This window comes from Neltuma alba, unplaced genomic scaffold (genome assembly GCF_004799145.2).
Source record: "Neltuma alba isolate B1F8T4 unplaced genomic scaffold, ASM479914v2 tig00011781_pilon, whole genome shotgun sequence".
Classification (NCBI taxonomy): domain Eukaryota; kingdom Viridiplantae; phylum Streptophyta; class Magnoliopsida; order Fabales; family Fabaceae; genus Neltuma; species Neltuma alba.
In genome coordinates, this window is record NW_021636404.1 from 415,330 (window position 1) to 426,586 (window position 11,257).

Below are 11,257 nucleotides of genomic sequence, written 5' to 3' on the forward strand. Positions count from 1 at the left end.
GCCATGGGAGATGAATTGAGAGTGGCGACAATATCGGTAGTGAACAAACAGGTTTTGAGGAACGAAGGAGCCGCATAGCCATTAGCTTGTTCGAAGATTAGCAAACATTTTTATCCACCAAACATTTTGCAATTTGAATTGGATGATCCCACTTGGGCTGTATATGGCCATAAGCAGATATTGTACGCTTGGTGGAACTAATCTCACCAAATCATCTATTATGAGCACGTTCCAAAACCTTGCAGCCACATGAAGAGGTGTTTCGTCTGTTGAAGAGTCATTAATTCGTAATTTTGCAGCAGACCAGTTGTTTCCGCAGATATAGCCTTGTACACAAATACTCATCTAAATCTTGTACCTCTCTCTCGTTATCACTGTAATTGCCAATTCTTGCCGTTTGAGAAATTAAAATACACATTCATCGAAAGAAACAGGGTAATTGCGCTTATCAGTTGTTGCTTTGCTCGATCCATGTGAACCTATGCGGGGGCAATGGCTTGTTACTTCTTTTGCAGTTCGCTTACCCTTCATTATCTCTTCGCACATTGTATGTACAAGGTACTCGTTGACTGCTCATCACTCTAATACAATCTAGATCATCCAAAATCTGATATGAGTAGTTTAGATTTAAAATTTTTAATGTGAAATTTTTTTAATAATAACTTTATTTTTTTAAAGAAGTGTTACTTATAAAATTATTTTTATTTTAAATTGTGTATCTATTAAAACAAAAAAATTAATTAAAATATATAAAAGATTTAAATCGAATCTAATCCATTCAAAATCAATCTAGATGGTCCAAATTGTACTGAGCACTCTATACTTATCATTGTGATGAGTATGGAATGTGCTCCCAAAGAGAATCACGATCCATTTCTTAGTCCCCTATTCTCTTCTTTCCTTCAAGGAAAGAAAGCACCATATATGCTTTTTAAGTTCCTTTAATTAAAATTGAACGCTACGTACGTGTGTGTACATCAAACAGAAAAGAAGGAAAGGATTGGAAACAAAAGGAAATGGCTTGGATTTGAATTGATACTTATCATTTACAAAACAATAAATGCGGCGTATCTTTTGACCCAAAAAAATGCGGCACATGCAAATATCTATTGTTAGTAATTTTTGCACCGAAGTTCTAAATTTTCGTGCCCGTTTAGCTTCGTGCAGCCTGAATTTTTTGGTCTGAAACACATGCCCTGTTTGCTGTGATTATCTTAATCAAGCAAAACTTAAAATAATATTAATTTTATTACTCCAAAAATTAGTAGTGTACTAACGTAATTTTATTGGTTATAAATGTATTAATTTAATTAGTTTTAATTGCGTAAAAAAAACCTTCTTATAATTTCCCAAACAAGTAGAGATTCTTTGTTTTAATAATATTAATGATTAAAAATTGAGAGCATTGTTAATTTCCATAATTCAAAAAAATTGTTATGCATTTTATATATAAAAAAATTATTCGTAATTTTACTTTATTTTCAGTTTTTATTGAATAAATAATTAATGTATCCAATACTCATATTATGGTAATATTATATCTAATATCAATTAATTTTTATTTAAGTTAATTTAATTTATGTTGGTTCAATCGTGCTTTTCATATTTAAAAAAATAATTATAATTTTTTTTGTCCCAGACAAGAAATCTTTCAATATTTTAAGGAAGTTCAAATTTTATTTTTCATTTTTGTCAAATTTCTTCAATTTTTTTTGGTTCTTAACACAAGTACGTTAATGAAATATTCTGCGTGGCTTTTTAAAATCATTTGAATTTTTCATTTGTTTATCTTCTGTTTCTAAATGGTAGTAGAAAATAATGTAAATGGCAATAGGAAACGATGACTTTCTTAGCCCCCCCCCCTTTGAGAGCATAAATACGTGCGAAGGAGCGATAGTGGAGCCTCTTCAAACAGTTTCAATTTTATATTTTTATTTTATTTTTGATTTTTGTATCTGAAAAGAAGTAGGGAATGTGAAGCCAAAATTTTTAGAAAAAAATTAGGGGGAAAAAAAGACGGAAGTTGTATTGTAGAAATTAAGATGGTTTTTAGTTGGAGATTCTTGTGGTTGTTGGGGCGGGAATCAAATTATTAAGTCTAATAGGGAATTAAGGTTGTTGTCCTCTGTTGAAGAGCCAGCACTTACACCTCATTACTATTAGTTTGTTGGAATATGGTTGAAAAAATTTGTTATTTAAATAATTAGGAAAAGTCATACATTCCCAAAAATAAATAGGAAACAACTAGTCAAAGGACAAGATCTTTTATAAGATAAATCCATGTGACAGTACTTTGACAACAAAATGGGACAAAATAGTTTCCAAATTTAGGACATTGGGAATATTTGTGTTTGTATGACAGACCTCAAAAAGCACAATGTTTGATGTGAAAACTTACTCAAACTGTTCATAGTTGTCATCGTCTCAAAATCTATATAACCCATCACAAAGTTACGACGGGAAGCATATGGTGTGTAGATACAAAGGCGAGAAGATCTAAAGAGGTGAAAAACAACATCCTACCTTAAATATTGGAAAGATGGCCGGAGGAGGTCTTGTTCATCAAGGCAGATCAAGGGAACATGAGGTCAAAGTGACAACCTACGTACTGTTCTCTTGTTTCGTGGCTGCCATGGGAGGTCTTCTCTTTGGTTACGACCTTGGGATCACAGGAGGCGTAACTTCTATGGACCCATTTTTGATCAAGTTCTTTCCTTCCGTGTACAAACAAATGAAGCTTGAAAAAGGCCATAAAAACGGAGCCTACTGCAAATTCAATAATGAGCTCCTAACGTTGTTCACCTCATCTCTATACCTCGCAGCTTTGGTTGCCTCTCTCTTTGCCTCTAACACCACAAGAATTCTGGGTCGTAAAACCTCCATGTTTCTTGGAGGCTTGTTCTTCCTTGTGGGTGCCTTGTTGAATGGTTTTGCCATAAATGTTGCCATGCTCATCACTGGTCGTCTCTTACTTGGTTTTGGTGTGGGCTATTGTAATCAAGTAAGTATAACCCTTTGGGATATTATTTCTCTGAAGGATCGAGTTCATAAATATATATAGTTGCCTTAAGATTTTTTCTCTGTGTCAACAGTCTGTTCCGGTGTACCTATCTGAAATGGCTCCACCAAATATCAGAGGGGCGTTAAATATGGGATTCCAGATGATGATAACCATCGGTATTTTGTTTGCAAACCTGATCAACTATTTAACTGCTGTGCATGAAAATGGATGGAGATATTCTTTAGGCATAGGAGCAGTTCCAGCTCTTTTGCTGTGCATAGCATCTCTTTTCTTGGGTGACACGCCAAACTCCATGATTGAAAGAGGAGAATATGGTCGAGCGAAGATAATATTGCAGAAGATTCGCGGAACGCAAGATGTGGACGACGAGTTTCAAGATCTCATCGACGTGATCGAAGTAGCCAGGCAGGTGGCACACCCTTGGAGAAACATCACGCAACCTAAATATAGGCCTCAGCTAACTCTATGTTCTTTCATTCCCTTCTTCCAACAACTCACGGGCATCAACGTCATCATGTTTTACGCTCCTGTCCTTTTTGAGACTCTCGGTTTCGGCGACGATGCTTCTCTCATGTCCTCCGTCATTACCGGTGCCGTCAATGTCATGGCCACCATGGTCTCTATCTTATCTGTGGACAAGTTTGGAAGAAGGATTTTGTTCCTTGAAGGTGGCACTCAAATGCTTCTTTGTCAGGTATCATATATATATACACACAGACATACACAACCCACCCACCCCCAAGTCTCTCTTACGTACAATATCTCATGAATTAATTAGTTATATACTTACATGTTACTGATGTTATTTATTCTCTTTTAGGTTGCTGTGGGGACCCTGATAGCTTTGAAGTTTGGAGTTAAGGGTGAAGGTTCATTCAGCAAAAGTGAAGCTGACCTGCTTCTGCTGTTCATATGTTTGTTCGTTGCGGCGTTTGCTTGGTCTTGGGGACCATTAAGTTGGTTGGTGCCGAGTGAGATATGTCCTCTGGAGGTTCGATCTGCGGGACAATCTATTAACGTTGCAGTGAACATGTTATTCACTTTTGGCGTAGCTCAAGTGTTTCTTCCGATGCTTTGCTACTTGAAGTTCGGTCTCTTCTTCTTCTTTGCTGGCTTTCTGGCCATGATGACCATTTTTGTTGCTCTGCTCCTCCCAGAGACAAAGAATGTGCCTATTGAAGAAATGAACAGAGTTTGGAGCTCACATTGGTTTTGGGCAAAGTTTGTTCCTGAAGAGGCTGTCAGTGATAACAGCTCCAATTACAAGCCTAGTCCTTAAACCATGTGAATTGAAAGTGACAACAATTGTTATCAGAAGTCAAGAATTAGATTTGACTCAATTCTTTCGCAGCCTGCATATTTTGACCTTTGTAGATTTTAAACCTCATTTCTTTGCAAGAGACGGTATCACGTGTGTGTTCTTTCATGCGATTAGACGCAAACAATTAGATCGAAAGGGTTCCAAGAGGAGTGAATGTTGCAACATTTGTAATGGCAAATCTTAGTCTTGAGCTCACTTTGGGAACTCATATATTTGGAATGAGATGGTTGATCAATTAAATTTTCTTCGTCTGATTGATGAGATTGTTGATAATTAAAACATATCTGATGCAATATTTGTGGGGAGAAGGTTTGATTATCTAATTAAAAGAATACGTTGGGTGTTTACTTATGTAGGCACATCAAAACATTCAACACTTTGCTGTTATCAAAATCCATAACAATTTTTCTAGCAGATTTATCACAATTACAAATATCATAGAGAAAACAGAGAGACTTCTAAAAAGTCTGACGGTGTTTCAACTTTCAGTATCAGTATTGTATTGTAGTGTATTAACAATTTAAGAGCACGAGAATCTCCATGGTCAAGTTTTTTCTCTCTTTCCTGCATAGATGCCAATGTATTCTGTTCCTTCCCTTTAAGGCTTCTATTAGTATTTTGCAGAAATTTCCTTCTCTCATGGAAAACCAAGTGTTAATAATGAATATTATTTAAAAGGGGAGAAACAGAGGACTTACCTGCTGCAACTGTGATATAGAACCTTTAAAATACAAAAATACACTGACTCAATAGAAATTGCTGATCTATATATGATATGTACTCCTTTATATTTATATACTTTCTTTCCATTTTTCTCACTGTACATTATGATCAAACCGAGATAGCACAACTTTCTTTTGTTTGACATTGACTTGGATTCAAACACAAATTATGTACTCCCGAAAACTGCTTCAATACACTAAATAGCCAGAGTTTGTTGGCACTAAGTCCAACCTTAGTCTCTCACTGTGTGTAGAACAGAACAGATAATTGAAGCTTAGGCTGTACTCCCACTTGCAGCAAACTTTTCAACTTGGGTGATGTCAAGAAATGCATCCACTCCACTTTCTTTGAGAAATCTGCAATGATTCAATCACATAAATCAGCTAACTCAGTCATCTCTCTGAAAAAAAAAAAGCCTACAAAAAGTAAAAATTTTTAGAGGGATGAAATACGTATTCAAGAGTAAATAGCATACCTGTCTCTGAAGTCCCTTGCCATTAACAAGCAGCCACCATTTACAGTTGATTGCATATTCACAGCAATGTTTGGGTTGTGTATGCTTTGCCTTATGTGAACCCAGCCACGTTCTCCTCTCTCTGCATCCCAGACTTTTGCCCTGAGTTTCCACCAACATATCAGTTTTCATGGATAAATGTTATAAACTCAGAACCATCTTTTAGTCTTCTTAACATAACTCATCTATTACCAAGGCACAAAACAATCCTTACAGTATTGAGCAGAATTTAAATTTAAAATACCAATACGAGGGTAATAATTAATATAGAAGTTATGTTTAGAGGATCAAGATATAAAACAAAATCAGGACATGTTGCATAATTAAGGTTTCTTTGAGGTTTTTTCTCATCACCTGTACATGTGAGCATCAATGGCTGTAGGTGTGTCGTCTGTATCTACGAGGCATCCATCACTCACCCAACAATCCCCACAAGAATCCAACTCCCACCCTTTCAGTCTCCCTTCCTGCACTAGAAAACTCCATCATATTTCACTTCAAACATGGAATTTTCTGTTCCAGTGTGTCTGTGCTTATGTACCTGAATGTAGTTTCTAAATGTTTCGATGGCTTCAGATCCTTTTGTCTTAGCATGTCTGGGTTCTGAGATGATGTTCATCCTTAGTTCTACGGATTCTTTTGGTTCTTCAAGATCTTCAATGAGACTACCAATCCCTTTGTCAGATCCTTCAAGTTTCATTCGTACCATTTCAATTATAATCTTCACAACCATGTACGCCCCTTCATCACGAAAACCACAGAAACATCAGCACCTGACAATGATCCATAACTTTAAAACCATTTATAAATATTTCAAACTAACCATCATCCAGAAAATAATTCTCCTTCAAAGCACCATGTCCAGAAGTTTCCATCATAAGATGAGTTTCAATTCCATCCCTGTTAAGATGAACTCCTTTGTCTATCACATTTCTGTAGCCAACTCGGTACAAACAATGGTGTCCACCTCTATCAGTTATAAATCTTGTGAGACCCATGCTGGTTCGAGCATCAGTGACTATGGTAGATCCTGGATTCTCTCTCAGTACAATGGCGGACATTAGGGCGATCAGCTTGTCACCATTTATGGGGTTTCCTTTCTTGTCCACCACGCCGCTCCGGTCAACGTCAGTGTCAAAAACAACGCCGAGATCGGCAGAGTTCTCAAGGACGGCTGCTCTGGTCACGGCCATGGCGGTTTTATCCTCAGGGTTAGGAATGTGGTTGGGGAACATGCCGTCTGGGTTGAGATGAAGAGACCCAAAAGTGTCAGCACCGAGCTTGTCGAGCACATCCCAGGTGAAGAATCCACCAGACCCATTTCCTGCGTTTACTATTATCTGTGCAGGTTTATAGAAACATCAGACATGATGATCACTCGAAATTGAACACAGGATTATCAGAACTTAACGGCAGATCCATGACAAAGAACCTAATGGATATATCTAAATATAATCAAAATACAGAACTCAATTATTGCAGAAAAGTAGTGAAGACCTGGAATCCTTGGAGGGAAGATCATAATGAAGAGGATGGTTGACTCTGTGCTTGATGATTTCTCTGAGATGCTGAGCATAAGCACTCATGAAATCTACTCTTACAGGAGGAGTATTGAGCAAAGTAGAGACTTTTGCAAGCCTGTTTGCATATTTTCGAGCTGCTTTATCACATATTTCCTCTACCTCAACAGACGTTAGCCCTCCTTTCTTTGTGAAAAACTTCAGACCATTCCGAGTGTACGGTAAGTGAGATGCCGTCATCTGCACCAAAAATGCTCGTTCCGTGTCACACTAATTTCCATATCAAACATTTTCCCCAGTGAACACTTGTTTTAAGATTTTTGTATTTCCCCGAATAAAATTATTGCCACATATTTACCTCATATAATATAAAATCACTTAAATAAAGCCAAACTTTATTATTTTCAGAGTCATACTTTTTTATATTTTTACATTAAGATTGATCCTCTGAAAATAGTGTTATGGTATTAAGAGATGTCTTCTCAATTTTTTAACATCATTTTAATACTCAAGTTTGAATATATTTCTTTTGTAATTTAATAAAAATCAAATATTCAATAAATTTTTACTTGTGTGGTCCTCTACATCTATCCTTTTCCTTCAATATCTCTCACCTCACTCACTGATCTTGTCTTGTGGTAAAAGAGTATCCAAATTAGCTAAAATCATAAACATGTTTAGCTAATTTCTTCATTACAGTAGAGTGGTAAAAAAACACATACACACAATTGATCGGACAAAAAAATGTACAATAAATTTCATATCATTTCAACTCAAGTTAGATGATGAAGGCAATGGTTTATCATCTCCATTGTCTTTTTTGAATTGATCTTATTGGCAAAGAAAATAGTGGAAAAGATGAGTGTGGCCTTCATATATATTTAAATTTAAATGACGATAAGCGCAGTAACTTACCATAATAGAAGCATCATAAGCAAATGGTGGCAACACAGTGCTCATGAAACAAGCTGGTGTGGAAGCCAGTCCCATATCAAACACCATGCAACCAGCTCGAGCAAGTCCTGAGAAAACCGCCACGCTCAAATTCGACCCGGAAATCCTCGGGTCACGCCCGAGAGACACCCTCACAACACTTTTCACGTCATCACCCTCCTCCTCCTCCTTCTTGACGACGCCATTGATGACCCACTCTCCAAAGCTCTCTGCTATGGCTTCAGCCGCCGCTGGAGTGAGATCAACCTTCCTCCCTTTCTCTCCCTCCAACGCCACCCCTCTCACGTCCGACCCATTCTGAAGCCTCCTTATCTTGTCCATCTCTTCGTCGACCACCACCCCATCGTACTTCGCTGTCCCCACACACTTCACTCTTACATCATATCGGCATTGATGATCATGATGTTTTCTCGCAGGTAGTGACAGTCGTGAGAAACTGTGTCTGGAGCGCAGTGGATGAATGTGTAAGTTTCTCAGAGATGTTGAGAAGTTTGATGATGCTGTTGTGGAAGAAGCTGCCATGTCCGTTGAAAAGAATAATAGTTTGGGAGATAAGGCAAACCCAGAAGCGTTAAACCGTAACCTTACAATACAAATCTGTTTTCTTATATATAAATTTGTGAATAAAATATCTGGAAAGAAGCTTCCAAATTAGGGTCCAAGATTTTTGTTACTGTTTTGTCTCCATGCTGGTGTGTATGATATTTTCAGTGAAATATGAACCAGGCGTATTGTTTCAGGTCACGTTCTTGCAGGTTTGTGTGTTTCTGGTCGTTTTGTCATTTATTAATTATTAGTCATTAGAGGGAAGTGGGAGAGTGAGAGAGGGGAACTGAATTTTGAGTTTTATTTTGACCTTACTTCTTGTTAGAATGGGATTGATATATACACTGGTGGATATTTTTCTTTCTTCTTTTTGGGGCTGAAATTGAGTTATATTTTTTCTGTTTTTCAAAATATATACCAATTTTCAAAAAATAAAAAAAAATATAGGGCCTGTTGGTTTTTGTTCTTTGTTTTCTTGTTCTTAAAACAATTTTATAAAATTATTTTTTAGAACAAGTTTTGAAAAAAAAAAAAGAATTTGTTTGGATAATAATTTTAAAAAAAATCATGTTTTAAAAAAAAATCATATTTGGTAGGTGATAGTTGTCATTACTAATGATAAGTGATGGATAGTAGGTGAAAAGAGAAGAGGATTTCTCAAAATTTTTCAAAATAAAAAATAAAAAAACACCAAAACAAAAACAAGAAAACATTTAAAAGTTGTTTTGGCTTTTTTGGTTTTAAAAACATGGTACCGTTTTTGTTTTTTAAAACAATCAACTAAAAACAAATTACTAAACAAGTTTTTTTGTTTTTCTGTTTTTAAAAACAAAAAAAATTTTTCAAAAAAAAAAACCAAACAAGCCCTATATTTTTAATTCATTTTAAAACTTCTGACCAAAATATCTACTAGCTACAAAATCTCGATTTACATGCAATGGTCATCTAATATATACTCATCGCCTGTAAAGTTTGCTTTTTTAAAATAAGCTGCGATATAATTAGAATGATAGTTAACTAAAATTTTACAAATAAGAAAGTTTGAAGAAAATAAAAAATTTATTATTTCTATGAAAACGTGATTTAAAAAAGTAGCGTATATATATATAACACCATCATAAAATAGATGGACCTGCTCTTCCAATCTTTGAATCAAACTAACGTAGAAATTCAGATTTCTGACAGGAAATAGCGGAGACGATGGATGGATTTCCCTATTTCTGTAAATCCTAATTTACAGAAACCCTCTATGTGCATGTGTATTAAAGGTCAACGTTTGATAATCCCAGGCAACCTTGATCATTCCACTCAATTTCTACGAGTAATTCACCTCGCTCAACCTTGTTCAATCTGAGAAGCATTTCTTGGCGGAATCTTCCGTCGATCCATTTGCACAAGCTCTCTTCAGACAGGCAGTTATTTCTGCTGGGTTGAACTGCCTTGACCACACAGCCTTCTTCAAGATCTTCGGTCGTGTTCATGGTCATCTTCACACTCTCCAACAATGGCTTTATGTCTAACTCTACCTCCCCCATTGGGTCGTCCTCCGTGAACGTGTCTTTGTCCAACACTGTCTGCAACGCACACGACAACCAATTATTAATGATCTCGCGATAATCCATGAACAATATACTAGTTTCAGTCCTTAATATAAGAGCGAGATAATTAATTTGGAAAAAGTAATTGATTAAATTAGTTATTTGTAACAAATACTACTTCCGGTCCTAAATATAAGAACTAGATGACTAATTTGAATAGATTAAAAAAATTAGTTAAATTAGTTATTTGTAACAAATAAGTGTTATTTTTCCTAAAATATTCTTGCTAATAAAATGAATTAACTAGAACTACTATTATTATAAGGACTATTTTGAAAAAAAAAAGATAAATATGAGAGACAAAGTAGATTAGAGTACTATATTTTGAATTAAAATAAAAATCAAACGAGCTTTTATATTAAGGACCAGAAGCAATATATATTAACTTCCCTAATTTACCTTCTTTGATCACATGTATCTACGTTGAAACTAGCTCTTATAGGAACCCTTATAATCAATACCAATACTTCAGGAAAAAAATTATAAATTTGAGAGAAATAAAATGAATTGAAATCTTATATTTAGTATTAAATTCAGCTATCAAACTACTTTTTATACTAAGAACCGTCAGAAATAACATATGCTTTGATTCTTGATCTTACATACACGCACATGTTGGCGGAGATTGTTTGCTTGCGTACTTACTATAATGATTGGAGCATCAATTCTTTTCACATACAACGTCAGTTCATCATTCCACTCAGGATTGCAGTCATCTTCAACAACCCTAGTCCTCAGTTTCTGTGTCATCAGTGTGAAACATTCATAAAACCCAAAGTTTCATCATGTTCTTTCGTTCTGTTTCAGCCCAGAAACAAATTGAAATGTGCTTGAATGCAAACAAGGGGCAATTCATGAAGCAAATGGAAAATTGGGAATAATTGAACAGTGATGATTTGTAACCTGTTCGTGCATGGTAATAACAACGTAAGGATCACTTGCACGACTGTCACGTACTGCAAGGTTGATTCCTTTTTTAATACGAAGTTTGAGGATGCCCAGAAAGCCCTGATCCATATTACTATTCGATGGCCTATACCTAAAATCTTCCTAGATAAC

At 35.8% G+C, this 11,257-nt stretch overlaps 3 protein-coding genes across 3 annotated transcripts; 1 reads left to right on the forward strand and 2 right to left on the reverse strand.

Annotated features, from left to right (window-relative positions):
• Positions 1 to 2,539: 2,539 nt before the first annotated feature.
• Positions 2,540 to 4,301, forward strand: LOC114717913 (sugar transport protein 10-like). The gene is made up of 3 exons (XM_028903137.1): positions 2,540 to 3,001; positions 3,093 to 3,716; positions 3,843 to 4,301. The coding sequence occupies exons 1-3, from the start codon at positions 2,540 to 2,542 to the stop codon at positions 4,299 to 4,301; spliced, it is 1,545 nt and encodes a 514-aa protein (XP_028758970.1).
• A 712-nt stretch (positions 4,302 to 5,013) lies between these two features.
• LOC114717876 (phosphomannomutase/phosphoglucomutase) lies at positions 5,014 to 8,625 on the reverse strand. The gene is made up of 7 exons (XM_028903100.1): positions 8,016 to 8,625; positions 7,085 to 7,340; positions 6,404 to 6,928; positions 6,122 to 6,321; positions 5,935 to 6,047; positions 5,542 to 5,682; positions 5,014 to 5,422 (listed from the first exon to the last, which is right to left on the reverse strand). Exons 1-7 carry the CDS (start codon positions 8,574 to 8,576, stop codon positions 5,341 to 5,343), a joined length of 1,878 nt encoding a protein of 625 aa, XP_028758933.1. The 5' UTR covers positions 8,577 to 8,625; the 3' UTR covers positions 5,014 to 5,340.
• Positions 8,626 to 9,862: 1,237 nt separating this feature from the next.
• On the reverse strand, positions 9,863 to 11,215 carry LOC114717873 (protein C2-DOMAIN ABA-RELATED 10-like). The gene is made up of 3 exons (XM_028903097.1): positions 11,102 to 11,215; positions 10,844 to 10,939; positions 9,863 to 10,174 (listed from the first exon to the last, which is right to left on the reverse strand). Exons 1-3 carry the CDS (start codon positions 11,213 to 11,215, stop codon positions 9,863 to 9,865), a joined length of 522 nt encoding a protein of 173 aa, XP_028758930.1.
• Positions 11,216 to 11,257: the final 42 nt, after the last annotated feature.